General features: G+C 43.5%; 1 protein-coding gene across 1 annotated transcript; it reads left to right on the forward strand.

Annotated features, from left to right (window-relative positions):
• The first annotated feature begins 214 nt into the window (after positions 1–214).
• On the forward strand, positions 215–16,398 carry LOC124138352 (uncharacterized protein YER152C-like). Its single transcript, XM_046504949.2, has 11 exons — positions 215–669; positions 3,047–3,162; positions 5,242–5,396; positions 6,860–7,018; positions 9,146–9,266; positions 9,503–9,625; positions 10,131–10,245; positions 11,881–11,952; positions 14,078–14,181; positions 14,546–14,679; positions 15,748–16,398. Exons 1-10 carry the CDS (start codon positions 526–528, stop codon positions 14,676–14,678), a joined length of 1,242 nt encoding a protein of 413 aa, XP_046360905.1. The 5' UTR covers positions 215–525; the 3' UTR covers position 14,679; positions 15,748–16,398.
• The last annotated feature ends 1,776 nt before the right edge of the window (positions 16,399–18,174 follow it).

The raw sequence follows: 18,174 nt of genomic DNA on the forward strand, positions 1-18,174 counted from the left end.
GCAGGACCCTTAATCTCCAGCGCTATCTATAAATTTCAATTAACACCTCCTTACGTCGCCGAATCTTACGTATATACATACACGTGGGAAAATGACCTTGCCACACGTTACGTAATACCTCGCTCTACAAAACCCGAGTCACTGCGAAGGGACCACAAATTTTAGTTCGTTATAATCATATATACAGCATATATACAACCAATGGCCGGGACTAAAAAATAAGTTCGTTATATCGGTAAGTTCGTTATAAGCATGTTCCTTATAAACGTAGTTTACTGTATTCATAAAGTCAGCAACGTCGCACCTGACAATTACAAGGCAGTGCACGCGTGTCGATTGTTCCTGGATGGAATGCATTCACAGTTTGACCTGGTATATAGACAGATACAAGGTCACAGCATGTTGAAGTGGTGCGGGAGCTTGGCTGATAGCAACGTTTAGTACTTGAGGCAGTTTACGAGCATCAAGCTGCCTTCCTTGCAAGTCAATTGACAAGCCCGTGAACTTGATCGCATGTGAGTGTACATGGCAGACACAATGGATCCAATAGCAGAAGTAAAGATGTACGAGAACTCCAGCGAGCTGCTACCGCTGATGATCGGAGGACCGGGGCCCGACACGCTCCAAGACTGTAAGGGAATGTTCATGCAGGCGACTGCCGCAGTGTTGGTGAGTGTGTACAACTGTATACAAATTCTTTTTAAATCATGATATCGTCAATGTGAGCGTAATGTGTGTTGGCCCTGGTCCACTGCACGCACGTTTGCACTTAACTGTTAAGTTGGGTGTCATGCTAGAATAGATCGAAAAGGAAACTGCGCGTTGACTCCATTTTTTGTTTTTGTGTTTGTTTGTTGTTTAACGCTGAACTCAGCAATATTCCAGCTATATGATGGCGGTATGTAAATAATCAATCGCGTCTGGACATGACAATCCAGTGGTTGACATCATGAGCATCGATCCACGCATTTGGGATCGATGACTTGCATCAACCAAGAGTCAGCGAGCCTGACCACCCGATCCCGTTTTAATTGTTTCATTTGTGCATAGAACTGACATCAGGCTAGCCCCTCATACTGGCCCTGAAAGAAATGTATCCAATATAGCCCATGCAAGTCTATAATAGTGGGCAAGTCTAGATTACTGCAGTTTTAGGTTATTGAAGCGAGTCTCTGGGCTCCTTTTCATTATATTTTATTCAAATAATTTAACGACTATTTTTTCCTGTAAAATATGTTCATATAGAAGTTAGTCTACCATCAGGCCATAAACAAGTTTAGCTGTATAGGAATGTTACCTTGAATCTCATTAGGAGGCCTGATTTGAGGGAAATAAACGTTAAAACAACATATTTATGCATGATATATATTTGGGTAATCTTCTTGATCTAGCAACTATTATGTGAATGAGTGAGTTGCTGAGTGGGTGAGTGAATGAATGAGTGAATGATTGAGTTGCTGAGCGGGAGAGTAAATGTATGAGTGAGTTGCTGAGTGGGTGAGTGAGTGGTTGAGTGAGTGAATGAGTTGCTGAGCGGGTGAGTGGTTGAGTGAGTGAGTGAGTTGCTGAGTGGTTGAGTGAGTGAGTTCTTGAGCGGGTGAGTGTGTGAGTTGCTGAGTGGGTGAGTGAGTGAGTGGTTGAGTGAGTGAGTTGCTGAGTGGGTGAGTGAGTGAGTGGTTGAGTGAGTGAGTTGCTGAGTGGGTGAGTGAGTGAGTGAGTGAATGAGTTGCTGAGCGGGTGAGTGGTTGAGTGAGTGAGTGAGTTGCTGAGTGGTTGAGTGAGTGAGTTCTTGAGCGGGTGAGTGTGTGAGTTGCTGAGTGGGTGAGTGAGTGAGTGGTTGAGTGAGTGAGTTGCTGAGTGGGTGAGTGAGTGAGTGGTTGAGTGAGTGAGTTGCTGAGTGGGTGAGTGAGTGAGTGAGTGAATGATTGAGTTGCTGAGAGGGAGAGTAAATGTATGAGTGAGTTGCTGAGTGGGTGAGTGAGTGAGTGGGTGAGTGAGTAAATGAGTTGCTGAGCGGGTGAGTGAGTGAGTGAGTGAGTTGCTGAGTGGGTGAGTGAGTGAGTGGTTGAGTGAGTGAGTTCCTGAGTGGGTGAGTGAGTGAGTGAATGAGTTGCTGAGCGGGTGAGTGAATGAGTTAGTGAGTTGCTGAGTGGATCGTTGGGACTCGTAATGGGGCCGTCACACCATGACGTTCTGGTCAGCGTTCTATGACGTTTGAGGAAACGTTGGTAGTCGCCCATGGTCGCTGGGATAGCGCCAGAAGAGCGTTGTGTGAACGCTAGTGAACGTCGGTGATCGCCGGGAATCGGCGGAGAACGCTGGTGCGGAAAAAAAGTTTTGAACATGCACAAAAGTTCTCACTGAGACCAGCGTTCTTCAACGTTTAATTTTAAACGCTGAAGAACGTTTAAGAACGTTCGTGGAACGTTTTACTAACGTTCGCCGAGCGTTGCACGCGTTCGGTTATCGTTAGTCAGTCGTTACTCTAGCGTTACTTGGTTGTTACTAATCGTTTGCTTTGCATTGAACGACTCACTGGCGACCTGTCAACGACCGCTGAAGGTCCCCTAGCGCAGCAAGACGCTATTCTGTCGTTATTCACACGTTAGTCACACGCTCAACACGCTCGTCTAACGTTGACAAATCGTTCGTCGCGCGCCAGTGGCACGTTAGCACACGCTAATGGTTTTCAGGGGTATCTTACTTGGTCGCTGTTACACGCTTGTGGTGCGTTAGACACACGCTAGTCATGCGTTAGGCACACGTTAATCACACGCCAGATGTGTCATCCTCATTCTAGAACGCTCAAAAATTGAACGATTGAAATGTTCAGAGAACGTTGACCAGAACGTCATGGTGTGACGGCCCCTTAAGTGAGAGTTGGAGGGTGGGTATTGAGGTAGTGGGTTGCTGAGTGGGTGGTTGGACTGGCAAGTAAGTGAGAGCGATTATGTTACTTGCAAGGTCAAGGTGAGAAGACATATTGTTCACTATTTCTACATGCTTGAAGCAGCCGAAAGAATAAACTCATTCTTGTGGAATACAGGAAACGGACAATGACATGACGCAGACATTCCGATATGCAGATGCACGAGGCGACCGGGAGTTCCTAGATCAACTTGCTAAGTTCCTGTCTCAGGAGTATAACGATACAGTCACTAGGTAAGCCCAACTAACTCTCTTGTCTCAGGAGTATAACGATACAGTCACTAGGTAAGCCCAACTAATACTCTTGTCTCAGGAGTATAACGATTCAGCCACTAGGTTAGCCCAACTAATACTCTTGTCTCAGGAGTATAACGATTCAGTCACTAGGTAAGCCCAACTAATACTCTTGTCTCAGGAGTATAACGATTCAGTCACTAGGTAAGCCCAACTAACACTCTTGTCTCAGGAGTATAACGATTCAGTCACTAGGTAAGCCCAACTTACACTCTTGTCTCAGGAGTATGACGATTCAGTCACTAGGTAAGCCCAACTAACACTCTTGTCTCAGGAGTATAACGATTCAGTCACTAGGTAAGCCCAACTAACACTCTTGTCTCAGGAGTACTAAGATACTGTCAGTAGGTAAGGCCAGGTAACCCCCTTGTCTCAGGAGTACAAAGATACTGTCAGTGGGTAAGGCCAAGTAACTCTCCTGTCTCAGGAGTACAAAGATACTGTCAGTAGGTAAGGCCAAATAACCCCCTTGTCTCAGGAGTACAAAGATACTGTCACTAGGTAAGGCCAAGTAATTCTCCTGTCTCAGGAGTACAAAGATACTGTCAGTAGGTAAGGCCAAGTAACTCTCCTGTCTCAGGATTTAAAAGATACTGTCAGTAGGTAAGGCCAAGTAACCCCTTTGTCTCAGGAGTACAAAGATACTGTCACTAGGTAAGGCCAAGTAACTCTCTTGTCTCAGGAGTTCAAAGATACAGTCAGTAGGTAAGGCCAAGTCACGCCCTTGTCTCAGGAGTACAAAGATACTGTCAGTAGGTAAGGCCAAGTAACTCTCCTGTCTCGGGAGTACAAAGATACTGTCAGTAGGTAAGGCCAAGTAACTCTCTTGTCTCAGGAGTTCAAAGATACAGTCAGTAGGTAAGGCCAAGTAACTCTTTGTCTCAGGAGTACAAAGATACTGTCAGTAGGTAAGGCCAAGTAACTCTCCTGTCTCAGGATTTAAAAGATACTGTCAGTAGGTAAGGCCAAGTAACCCCTTTGTCTCAGGAGTACAAAGATACTGTCAGTAGGTAAGGCCAAGTAACTCTCCTGTCTCAGGATTTAAAAGATACTGTCAGTAGGTAAGGCCAAGTAACCACCTTGTCTCAGGAGTACAAAGATACTGTCAGTAGGTAAGGCCAAGTAACTCTCCTGTCTCAGGATTTAAAAGATACTGTCAGTAGGTAAGGCCAAGTAACCCCCTTGTCTCAGGAGTACAAAGATACTGTCAGTAGGTAAGGCCAAGTAACTCTCCTGTCTCAGGAGTACAAAGATACTGTCAGTAGGTAAGGCCAAGTAACTCTCCTGTCTCAGGATTTAAAAGATATTGTCAGTAGGTAAGGCCAAGTAACCCCTTTGTCTCAGGAGTATAAAGATACTGTCACTAGGTAAGGCCAAGTAACTCTCTTGTCTCAGGAGTACAAAGATACTGTCAGTAGGTAAGGCCAAGTCACTCCCTTGTCTCAGGAATACAAAGATACTGTCAGTAGGTAAGGCCAAGTAACTCTCTTGTCTCAGGAGTACAAAGATACTGTCAGTAGGTAAGGCCAAGTAACTCTCCTATCTCAGGAGTACAAAGATACTGTCAGTAGGTAAGGCCAAGTCACTCCCTTGTCTCAGGAGTACAAAGATACTGTCAGTAGGTAAGGCCAAGTAACTCTCTTGTCTCAGGAGTACAAAGATACTGTCAGTAGGTAAGGCCAAGTAACTCTCCTGTCTCAGGAGTACAAAGATACTGTCAGTAGGTAAGGCCAAGTCACTCCCTTGTCTCGGGAGTACAAAGATACTGTCAGTTGGTAAGGCCAAGTAACTCTGGGGCACACCGAATCGCGGCGCCTTAGACGACTGGGCTACCCGTGCCCCCGACTTGACTTGAGGGTCTTGAGAAAGGTATGTGCCCTTCATCATATGCATTCTACAACAAGTGAACCTATATTCACAGTATTCTTCCGTTGACCTGGCTGATTGTATATCATTGACGGTGTGGACCGTGGTCATCCATTTACAAAGTAGCTTGATGTCAAGGGTATTTGTTGTCAGCTCGCAGCTCATGTTGACGGCAGGGGCAACTCAAGGTCTCCATTTCTTGGCGTCTCTGCTGTTCAGTAAAAACACCGTGGCATTTGTGGAGGACCCGACCTACTACGCTGCGTACAGGCTATTGCAGCATGACCTCCAGATGAATGTAGTTCCCGGTGAGTTGCTGAAAGATTGTGAAATAGTTTGTGTATGTAAAGAACAAACCAAAGTTATAGACTTTTCTACCACGAATACTTCCACGTGGCATTGCGGCTTCATTTGGTCTATTTATTTCATGAGGTCAAAGGTCAAGGTCGCCAGAAAAAATGTTCGCCTTAACCATCTGGGCCCGGTTGTTCAGAACCCGGTTAAAGATTACCTCTCCGTTAAATTTTACCAAATGGTTATGTTGTTTCTCAAAGCAAGGTTATCTTTAACGGCTTGTTAAACCCCCGTTAAAGTTAGCACTCCTCCCGACCTTCATTAAATACTTAACCTTGGTTATCTTTGAAACAAAATGGCGTACATGGTTAGGCCTAGCGCCGCTTTCATGGTTCCAGAGGTTAATGCGAGGCAACAGAAGCGATTCCGAGCTGTAAATTTTGCATTCATGAACTACACAGACAGTGAACTTCGTGATAGGTACAGATTTGGACGAGAATATATCAACTACATCGCCAATATACTGAGGGAAGATTTGGAGCGCCCCACACAACGTAGCCATGCTCTAAACGTCGATGGCAGATTTCCGTTTTTACGCAAGTGGTATAGTTTTCCTGCAAGTGATTGGTGATACGATGGGTGTGGACAAAAGTACAGCTTCACGTGTCATAGTAGATGTGACTGATACTTTGGTTAAAATAAAATGGCAAACCAAAGAATGCTACATACGTCAAGTTGAAGATGGATTTTTCGCCCTTGGCGGTTTTCTGAGTGTCCGAGGCTGCACTGATTGTATATTAAACCTAAGCGATGATTTAACCAAGATGTTAACATTTAACCGAGTGGTTAGCTAACCTCATCTACTGATCCTGCAACAGTAAATTAACTAACGTGTGGTTAAATATTTAACGGTTGGTTAGGAGTTAACCTGACATTAACATAGCCGGGTTCTGAACAACCGGGCCATGGTTGCATTTTCACAGGAAGTACAAACTTGATGGTTGAGGTCATCTTGAAAATGTTTACTGAGTCGAAGTCATGTCACAGTCCAGGGTCCCGTTCCACAAAGCAATTTTAGTCCTGTGACTGGCATAAGCCCATGTTAAAGTATGGGAGTTACGATCGCCTCAGCGCTAAGATCGCTTTGTGGAACGGGTCCCAGGTCATAGTCATTGAAACATTTCCTTGCTAAAGTAATGTTTGTGTACCAAAAACGTTTGTGCCGACATCTTCGACATTTTGTTGTTCCATGATTTGATTAATTGGATTTGTCTGATTGAAAACAAGTAATGACAACCTTATCTTGTCAGTTCAAAGTAGTTGTTGAGATTTTTAAGTTTTTGATTCATGACAGCATTCATCACTACAGCAGTAGAAATAAAACTGATCGTATATTGGTTAGCATTATTACTTTTGATCCAACGGTACACTTGGTGTATGAGGTATCGCATTGTATGCAATGTCTGTCTTGGAACAGTGCAGACAGACGCGGATGGAATCGACACCAATGTTCTGGACAAGTTATTGTCTGAACACCGTCCAAAGTCCTTTGCTGTTACACCGGAGCGGCCATTCTGGGCGATGATCTATGTCATTCCAGTCTTCAATAACCCAACAGGACAGTGCTACTCACAAGGTGGGTTATATCCTACATGATGTATTATGTCCTACATTGTTGGTTATATCCTGCATGGTGTATTATGTCCTACATGGCGGGTTATATCCTGCATGATGTATAATGTCCTACATTGTGGGTTATATCCTGCATGATGTATTATGTCCTACATGGCGGGTTATATCCTGCATGATGTATTATGTCCTACATGGCGGATTATATCCTGCATGATATATTATGTCCTACATTGTGGGTTATATCCTGCATGATGTATTATGTCCTACATTGTGGGTTATATCCTACATGATATATTATGTCCTACATGGTGGGTTATATCCTGCGTGATATATTATGTCCTACATGGCGGGTTATATCCTACATGATATATTATGTCCTACAGGATGGGTTATATCCTACATGATGTTTTATGTCCTACATGGCGGGTTATATCCTACATGATGTATTATGTCCTACATTGTGGGTTATATCCTACATGATGTTTTATGTCCTACATGGTGGGTTATATCCTACATGATGTTTTATGTCCTATATTGTGGGTTATATACTACATGATGTTTTATGTCCTACATTGCGGGTTATATCCTGCATGATGTATTATGTCCTACATTGTGGGTTATATCCTGCATGATGTATTATTTCCTACATGGTGGGTTATATCCTACATGATGTATTATGTCCTACATTGTGGGTTATATCCTGCATGATGTATTATGTCCTACATGGCGGGTTATATCCTGCATGATGTATTATGTCCTACATGGCGGGTTATATCCTACATGATGTTTTATGTCCTACATGGCGGGTTATATCCTACATGATGTTTTATGTCCTACATTGTGGGTTATATCCTACATGATGTATTATGTCCTACATTGTGGGTTATATCCTGCATGATGTATAATATCCTACATTGTGGGTTATATCCTGCATGATGTATTATGTCCCACATGGTGGGTTATATCCTGCATGATGTATAATGTCCTACATTGTGGGTTATATCCTGCATGATGTATTATGTCCTACATGGCGGGTTATATCCTGCATGATGTATAATGTCCTACATTGTGGGTTATATCCTGCATGATGTATTATGTCCTACATGGCGGGTTATATCCTGCATGATGTATAATGTCCTACATTGTGGGTTATATCCTGCATGATGTATTATGTCCTACATGGCGGGTTATATCCTGCATGATGTATTATGTCCTACATGGTGGGTTATATCCTGCATGATGTATTATGTCCTACATGGCGGGTTATATCCTGCATGATATATTATGTCCTACATTGTGGGTTATATCCTGCATGATGTATTATGTCCTACATGGTGGGTTATATCCTGCATGATGTATAATGTCCTACATTGCGGGTTATATCCTGCATGATGTATTATGTCCTACATTGTGGGTTATATCCTACATGATGTATTATGTCCTACATTGTGGGTTATATCCTACATGATATATTATGTCCTACATTGTGGGTTATATCCTGCATGATGTATTATGTCCTACATGGTGGGTTATATCCTGCATGATGTATAATGTCCTACATTGTGGGTTATATCCTGCATGATGTATTATATCCTAAAAGGTGGGTTATATCCTGCATGATATATTATGTCCTACATTGTGGGTTATATCCTGCATGATGTATTATATCCTAAAAGGTGGGTTATATTCTGCATGATATATTATGTCCTACATGGCGGGTTATATCCTACAGGATGTATTATATCCTAAAAGGTGGGTAATATGTACATGATGTGTTATATCCTACAGGGTGGGTTATATCCTACAGGATGTATTATATCCTAAAGGTGGGTAATATGTACATGATGTGTTATATCCTACAGGGTGGGTTATATCCTACAGGATGTATTATATCCTAAAAGGTGGGTAATATGTACATGATGTCTTATATCCTACAGGGTGGGTTATATCCTACAGGATGTATTATATCCTAAAGGTGGGTAATATGTACATGATATGTTATGTCCTACAGGGTGGGTTATATCCTACAGGATGTATTATATCCTAAAGGTGGGTAATATGTACATGATGTGTTATGTCCTACAAGGTGGGTTATATAAGTGTGTGACTTGGTATGCTCTGCTTGCTTCAGAGAGATGCTGTGAGTTGGTACGTTTGGCCAGACAGCATGACGTGCTGGTCGTAGCTGAGGATATATATAACCTGGTGTACTACGGAGAAAACAGTCCAAAACGTCTCCTGGCGTATGACAAGTAAGTGTCAGAAACAGGAACACAATGTTACTTGAGAAATTTGATGATTAATTCCAAGAGATGTAATTCTGATTTCTCAGTGAAAATATTCCTCACATCTATAGCTGCATTGACAATCATATCCAAGGGCAAGTAAGGCAAGGTATTTTCTCACTCCTTGTGACCAATGATCAAACTTTGATGATGATCAAATACAAATGATCAAATTCTGATGAATGGTCATGTTTCTGCTCTAGATCTGACCCTGCTTACAAGGGCAACGTTGTCTCCAACTGCACATTTTCCAAGATTCTGGCTCCTGGGCTTCGCCTTGGATGGCTGGAGGCTCCGGAGAGGGTCCTTGGTGCTCTAGACAACAGGTTAACACATTTACTAGCACCTTGGTACCATTTTACACATGACATACACCACTGGTGGCCCCACTGTTTTAGGGAGCAACAAGTGGCTATGCGTTGAATTATGACTGTTCCTGTTTCTGTGACTGAGTGAGTGAGTGAGTGAGTTGGGGTGTTCTCAACTTTTACATGTTCCCGTCATATGAACAGTGGAGTGTCATATTACCAGAATTGGTATTCTAACATTGAACAAAAAAATGCATGAACTGTTGGTACTCTGGTGTTGATATGTTGGTGTTGCTGAAATTGCTGAACACTTCCAGCTGTCATAAACGCTGTAAACAGGTAGGGTTATATCAAACGTTTGAGGAATCAGTAATCAAAGAAAAAATGAACCACTAAGTGTGTCACTTGTCGAATTGGTTCGATTGTAGATCTTTGAAGCAGCACTAGGCACAACCCTGTCGAATGGGTTTGACAGTAGCATTAAAAATAATGCAGTAACAGAGATGTTGAATATCTATTGCAGTAATGTGGCATGGAGTGGAGGCAGTCTGAACCACTACGCCTCCAAGATAGCGACAGCCATCATGAAACTAGGCTTGCAGCAGAAGCATGTGCAGACACTCAGACAGATCTACAAGGTAGACCTTCAGACACCCAGACACTCAGACAGATCTAAAAGGTAGACTTTCAGACACTAAGACACTCAGACAGATCTACAAGGTAGACCTTCAGACACCCAGACACTCAGACAGATCTACAAGGTATACTTTCAGACACCCAGACACTCAGACAGATCTACAAGGTAGACCTTCAGACACCCAGACACTCAGACAGATCTACAAGGTAGACCTTCAGACACTCAGACAGATCTACAAGGTAGACCTTCAGACACCCAGACACTCAGACAGATCTACAAGGTAGACCTTCAGACACCCAGACACTCAGACAGATCTACAAGGTAGACCTCCAGACACCCAGACACTCAGACAGATCTACAACGTAGACCTTCAGACACCCAGACAGATCTACAAGGTATACCTCCAGACACTCAGACAGATCTACAAGGTAGACCTTCAAACACCCAGACACTCAGACAGATCTACAAGGTAGACCTTCAGACACCCAGGTACTCAGACAGCTCTACAAGGTAGACCTTCAGACACCCAGACACTCAGACAGATCTACAAGGTAGACATCCAGACACTCAGACAGATCAACAAGGTAGACACTCAGACCAAAATCAGATCTACAAGGTAGACCTTCAGACACTCAGACACAGAAAGATCTACAAGGTAGTCCTTCAGACACTCAGACAGATCTACGAGGTAGACCTTCAGACACTCAGACACAGACAAATCTACAAGGTAGACAATCAGACAAATATACAATGCAGACTCCACAAAGCCATCAAATATACAGGAAAACAAACCGGTGGCGATTCCAGTGTAGAATTGGTCCCAAGGAACCTATGCTTGCAAGAGGCGACTTAATTGTTGGGTGGTCAGTTTCGGTGACTTGATGGACGGGGTGTCATCGTACCCGGATAGGGTGGAATGTTGCTTATAATATCAATCACTGGACTGTTTGGTCCAGACCTGATTATTGACCGTAATTGATGAGCATTAAACAAACAAAAGCAGTAAGTGGGTACTGACAAGGGGGAGTTAAGGTGGGATTATGCTTCGGGAAATTAATGCTACGTACCCTAGTTGGGGTGTGAAGTACCTTCAACCAATAACTGCCCCAATCTGTAATGTGATGTAAATAAAGTAATGTAAAGCGCCTGGTACTAAGCCAAATCATATCATCTTGTGTTTTCTTGTGCATATTAGAGATATTCGTGTCGACACGCCCCCCTTTGTCATTTTTCTAAGTGCCGAAGGCACTTATTACAGCAACTATGGAGCCTCGTTGAAGCAAAGTAACATATACTACCGACAAAAAGTAAGGGAACTAATGATTTGAATGTCATAGATACTGAGGTGTAGTGAGTTAGTATTTTTTAGTCATTTTTAATGCGGTATAAACATCTGATTAGTTAATTGTTAGTGCCATTAATCTGTTATTTTACTGACATTATTAATTTTATATACTCAAAAGAAGTTGAAGAACAACCAAGTATTTCATATGACCATAGTTAATCAGTCATGGCTGGTGGGTATTGGGGGTGCTCTCTAACTTGGTTTGAGTGGTATATGTTTCAACCTTTTTAAGGAAAAGAAGTCATGAATAATACCATGTGGTCCCAGTGGTGATAGTATGCATTCTTGTAGGACCGGATGGTGTTGATGTGCGAGACTCTTCAGAAAGGCCTGCCATCTTGTGCCACTTTTAAACAACCACAGGTCAGTGCCGTCCAGGAGTAGGGACAGGGGGATAGTGGGTAATATACCACAGGTCAGTGCCGGTCCGGCAGTCCATCCAGAAGTAGGGACAGGGGGATAGTGGGTAATATACCACAGGTCAGTGCCGGTCCGGCAGTCCATCCAGAAGTAGGGACAGGGGGATAGTGGGTAATATACCACAGGTCAGTGCCGGTCCGGCAGTCCATCCAGAAGAAGGGACAGGGGGATAGTGGGTAATATACCACAGGTCAGTGCCGGTCCGGCAGTCCATCCAGAAGTAGGGACAGGGGGATAGTGGGTAATATACCACAGGTCAGTGCCGGTCCGGCAGTCCATCCAGAAGTAGGGACAGGGGGATAGTGGGTAATATACCACAGGTCAGTGCCGGTCCGGCAGTCCATCCGGAAGTAGGGACAGGGGGATAGTGGGTAATATACCACAGGTCAGTGCCGGTCCGGCAGTCCATCCAGAAGAAGGGACAGGGGGATAGTGGGTAATATACCACAGGTCAGTGCCGGTCCGGCAGTCCATCCAGAAGTAGGGACAGGGGGATAGTGTGTATATACCACAGGTCAGTGCCGGTCCGGTTGTCCATCCAGAAGTAGGGACAGGGGGATAGTGGGTAATATACCACAGGTCAGTGCCGGTCCGGCAGTCCATCCAGAAGTAGGGACAGGGGGATAGTGGGTGATATACCACAGGTCAGTGCCGGTCCGGCAGTCCATCCAGAAGAAGGGACAGGGGGATAGTGGGTAATATACCACAGGTCAGTGCCGGTCCGGCAGTCCATCCAGAAGTAGGGACAGGGGGATAGTGGGTGATATACCACAGGTCAGTGCCGGTCCGGCAGTCTTTACAGAAGTAGGGACAGGGGGATAGTGGGTAATATACCACAGGTCAGTGCCGGTCCGGCAGTCCATCCAGAAGAAGGGACAGGGGGATAGTGGGTAATATACCACAGGTCAGTGCCGGTCCGGCAGTCCATCCAGAAGTAGGGACAGGGGGATAGTGGGTAATATACCACAGGTCAGTGCCGGTCCGGCAGTCCATCCAGAAGTAGGGACAGGGGGATAGTGGGTAATATACCACAGGTCAGTGCCGGTCCGGCAGTCCATCCGGAAGTAGGGACAGGGGGATAGTGGGTAATATACCACAGGTCAGTGCCGGTCCGGCAGTCCATCCAGAAGAAGGGACAGGGGGATAGTGGGTAATATACCACAGGTCAGTGCCGGTCCGGCAGTCCATCCAGAAGTAGGGACAGGGGGATAGTGTGTATATACCACAGGTCAGTGCCGGTCCGGTTGTCCATCCAGAAGTAGGGACAGGGGGATAGTGGGTAATATACCACAGGTCAGTGCCGGTCCGGCAGTCCATCCAGAAGTAGGGACAGGGGGACAGTGGGTAATATACCACAGGTCAGTGCCGGTCCGGCAGTCCATCCAGAAGATGTGAGTGAGTTGGGTTTAACGCCGCTTTTAACAGTATTCCAGTTATATCACGGTGTGTCAGCTTAATATGGGAAGAAAGCCCGAAGTGATGTAGGTCTCAGACGTTTACCACTTCAGTGAAACCCACGAGCACGGGTATGGTACTGAAAAACCTAGAAACATAATCGGGGCGAACCGGGATTCGAACCCACAATCATAGGTTTCTGGGGTAAAATGTTGGTTTGGGGTATCATGAAGTCAGAAGCATATCCCTGTCAAACGTTGAGTGGTATAGATTTGTGATGTAGTAACATTCCATTCAGAAATTAGGGTAGTCCAGTAGTGAATGTTCGTTTGGGTTTGGGTTTGGGGTTGGGTTTTGTTCCTTAGCTTGAAACAATGTGTGAAACGTTTTTCTTTGGGAGGCCTAATGTTTATTCCGAGGAGCTTCAGTATATGTAACTGACTCCATAAATATATATTAAAATTAAAAAATATAATTTGATATCGCCGATATTTGGAGAAGGTGGCACTCGGAGAAACTAGAGATTCTAATAAAGTACCCGACATTTAGGGAGGATCAGTGAAGGAAGTGGCCTTTATATAGGGAGGGACATTGAGTACATAGATGGATGACACTTCCCTTGCTGACTGAAATAATGACTGGTCCCTGACCTTGTACATTGTCTGTGTGGCAGGGAGGCTTCTTTGTGTGGGTGCAACTACCGGAAGCTGTGGACGCACTACTACTCCTCAGGATGGCCGTTAAAAAATATAAGATCAATTTTCTTCCAGGATTTTGGTTAGTATGTTTTGTTTGTTATTGGTTTAGTATTTTGTCTACAGTGAGGGATTTTCTAATATTTCCAATTGGAATATGAAAATATATTTCTGCATGACTATCCCACTCCTAATATATTTTGTAATTTATTATCACTTTTTCAACTCAAATTTGTTTTTCACCCATGTGACCTGTTCACATTTAACCTAAGTGACCTAATGCCTTACAGTTTAACCTTAGTGACGTATTGTCTTGCAGTTAAACCTAAATGAACTTAGTTTTGACATATTTCTTTTTCACTTTTTGTAAGGGTAGACAAAATCCTTATTGCTTAAACAATGCTTTAAAAAAAGTCTCGCCTTATATTAAATCCTTCCTGTTTCAGTGCCTCCCCCAGCGGAGGCTACAAGAACTATGTGAGACTGTCCATCAGCTTCTGTAATCAGGCCACCCTGACCCGGGGACTTGAAGCTTTCTGTTCCGCCATCCGCGACTTCATCGCCGGAGAAACACAATAAGTTGAGAAGTCTGCCCAGCATTCGTCACCACTCGCCCCTTTCCGTAACCTGCAAGAAGACTCTCGATATTCGGCTTGTCCCGGAATAACACGAGTTGGTCACGAATGGTCTGCCCAGCCGTGGCTCCTCTTTAACAAGACAAAGTCATCAATGCCCCCTCCTGTATAAAATCACCATATTAAGCAACAAAACCACACAATAATTATATAGACAGAGAAAAGTTATAAATATGAATATCGAGAATATTACCCTAATAGAATATTTGAACGTCAGTAGAGAGTGTGGTTTAGCAATATTCAGCAACTTCACGGCGGGAAAAACAGACATTGGTTCAACACATATAGGGAACCGAACTGGGGTCTTCGGTCTGACGAGCAAGCACTTTAACCACTAGACTAACCCACCGCCTCTATAGCCAGAGTAACCATGTCCACAGTTACTGTCACGTTTAGCTTTATGCAATTTTCCCAATGAAGTGGCACAGATATGAAGCTATATCAGGAATAATAAGCTGTCTTCGATGTGGACGAGAGGATCTGCAATATACACCTAGCCTCACCTGACTTGTGGTGGGGCAAATTAACAGGCTGCTAATACTTCGTACTGTTTACCCGTGAAGATCCGGGGTAGAATAGGTCTTCAGCAACCAATACATGCCGTAAAAGGCGACTATGCTTGTCGTAAAAGGCGACTAACGGGATCGGGTGGTCAGGCTTGCTGACTTGGTTGATGCATGTCATCGATCCCAATTGCGTGGAGCGATGCTCATGATGTCAATCACTGGTTTGTCTAGTCCAGACTCGATTATTTACAGACCCCCGTCATATAGCTGGAATATTGCCGAGTGCGGCGTTAAACAACAAACCAACTGGCAGCATGTGAGGATATTGGAAGAGGCTGAGAGATTTGACTGATGATATTACCGTCTACTGATGGTTGATTCAGAAATGAATCCAAGGTTGTGTTTTCTTGTTACATTTTTTATATCCTTCATTTCCATTTATGACTTCACATAATGAGTTTTAATAAGAAGCAGTTGCATATTTATACAAATCAACTGTGTTTGCAGGTAGTCATGGCAACAGAAGTAACCCCATCGCCCTTTGGTCAAGATTGGTCTAAGATCATATTCAGGAGGACATGGAGGGATGCATCTGTTTCTTCTCTTCCCATTTTTTTTTCTTCTTTCTTTCTTCAAATTTGTCTTACTGAACATTCTGGATGTCACTTTCTAATTGTGGGGTTTAGTTTACGAATGATATCAACATTGAAAGGCATGCTTGACTAAAGATTTTAACATGTTACATTCGCTATTGTGGAATAGGTAATATTGTTAAAATTAACTTAAGCCTCATCTTTTAGGCTTGGTTTACAGATGCACAAGGGTTATTATTTTTATATGACCACATATGCGTATTATGGAACATATGTTTTTATTCTACATAGGCATGGCTTGCCAGTCTCACTGCATTACACATTCCCATTGCTGCTGTAGACTTTCAGATATGGCTGTCCCGTCAATGTTAAACCCGAATCAAAGGTCAGGCCAACCAATCCTTAAAACACACCGAATGGCACAACTTTTTGTAATGTCATGCATCACAGAGTTATTCCAGCTATGTCACAAGGCATTTCGGTCGAAATAAAAATAAAAATATATTTCAATTATTTGTCTATATGCAATCTCATTGAAATCATATCTTAGTTCTCACTATCGCTTAACAAAGATCTGAGGACATCCCATTACGGGTCACGTCAGAACGACCTTTCGCGACCGACGACTGAAATGACTAACAAGAACTCGACATCAGCCAATTAGAAAGCAGCTTTTTCGAGCTTTACGAAACTCGTTTCAACCTGGCGACTTCCATTTCGGACTACGCTTGAACGATATGTTGACACAGTTCTCGATTAAAATTTTTGAAAACTGAACAAACGAACATTCCGGAATGTCTAATATATGGTTGCGATTGTATGGCAGTGCTTCCCATGTACTGTGCAACGCCTCCTCCGTTCAAATGTTTATCTCACGGAAGCGAGAGATAGACGATAATTTTGACGGAATCAGTCGTACGGGCCCTAACTGTCGTTCGGAATACCCCGTGTTAACGTTTTCGAGGTTGCATGATCAGAAAAGACATTCCGACTGTCGCTTTCATGATCTGGTAAGCGACGCTTTGGTTGGTCGGATGAGGGTCGTTCTGACGTGACCCGTAACGGGATGTCCTCAGATCTTTGTGTAGCGGCAGCGAGAACTTAGGTCTGATTTTAATGAGATTGATTTATATGAAAATCATTCTGCTGTAAAGGTACAGTTGGTCCCTTGAATCACAGATAGTGATTTATACATGGAATTTATGTAAAACATTTTATATTGTATAAGAGGGTATATATATATACTAGCGGGAGACATATATAAATATATGAATGTTTAATTTATTTCTTGGACTGCTTTTCAGTAGGGGCAGCGGGCCCATGAAACGAAAAGTAAAACATGTGTGGCCTCAGGACCCATACCAGGCTAAGATTATTTTTTCTAATCACCTACTAGTAAAATCATACTTTATGATGATAAAAAAATATCTAGTTTATCCAATGCATTTTTACGACCTACCAACACATTCTCACCATCAAAAACCGTAAATCCGAAATATGAATTTAAACAAAGTGGCCCCACCTGTTTCCGATTAATGAATTTGATATCCAATGCTGACTGCAACTTGAACATAAAGGTTAGGTGAGGTGAAATGGGGTTAAACGTTTCGTTTAAGATTATTGCACTTATGTAGCGAAGTGCATGCACGTGTGTGTGTGTCTGCTCTTCTAATCCAGAGTAATGCAGATTTTATAGTGCTAGCCCACTGAGATACCATCTCGCAGTTTAACACCACTCAGACACAGTATACTGACTCCGAGCCGACCAGTCCTTGTTTTAGGCCTTTAAAACCGAGCACCAGGCAGGGTAACAACAAGTACCATCTTTTAAAATCGTTTAGTATCACACAGTCGGTGATCAAACCCCGCCGGACCTTCCGTGGATGCTCTACCACTAGACCATGGAGGCGGTCTAAACATAAAGGATTCATTTCACATTTGTAACTGTTGACAACTTAACCACATACGCTGGCGTCATGGCACTATCCTTATAATTCAAAAGACGTTAAAAGGTGGTACTTGTTGTTACCCTGTCTGGCGCTTGACATTAAGGGGCTACAACAAGGACTGGTCGGCTCGGACTCAGTATACTGTGTCTGAGTGGGGTATTCAGGTTAAACTGCGGCATGGTATCTCAGTGTGCTAGCACTATAAGCTCGGCATTAGTCCATACTACTACAAACAGCCACACGTGCATGCACGTCGCGATATAAGTGCAATAAAAAAACATTTCGCGTCACCTCACCTCAACACATAAGCCTTAACTTAACTGGCGTTGTGTCCACGTATTTGTGTTTCGCGTTACTTTAGGTCATACGATTCTTTCGTGTACGGCTTCCTG

This window comes from Haliotis rufescens, unplaced genomic scaffold (genome assembly GCF_023055435.1).
Source record: "Haliotis rufescens isolate VD_foot unplaced genomic scaffold, xgHalRufe1.0.p SCAF_8, whole genome shotgun sequence".
Lineage (NCBI taxonomy): Eukaryota > Metazoa > Mollusca > Gastropoda > Lepetellida > Haliotidae > Haliotis > Haliotis rufescens.

Bases quoted from the DNA above. Each gene is read 5' to 3' on its own strand.
- LOC124138352 (XM_046504949.2), top strand. From the start codon at position 526: ATGGCAGACACAATGGATCCAATAGCAGAAGTAAAGATGTACGAGAAC. The intron at 670-3,046 runs GTGAGTGTGTAC...TGTGGAATACAG, and splicing joins AGGCGACTGCCGCAGTGTTG to GAAACGGACAATGACATGAC. The intron at 5,397-6,859 runs GTGAGTTGCTGA...GTCTTGGAACAG, and splicing joins CCAGATGAATGTAGTTCCCG to TGCAGACAGACGCGGATGGA.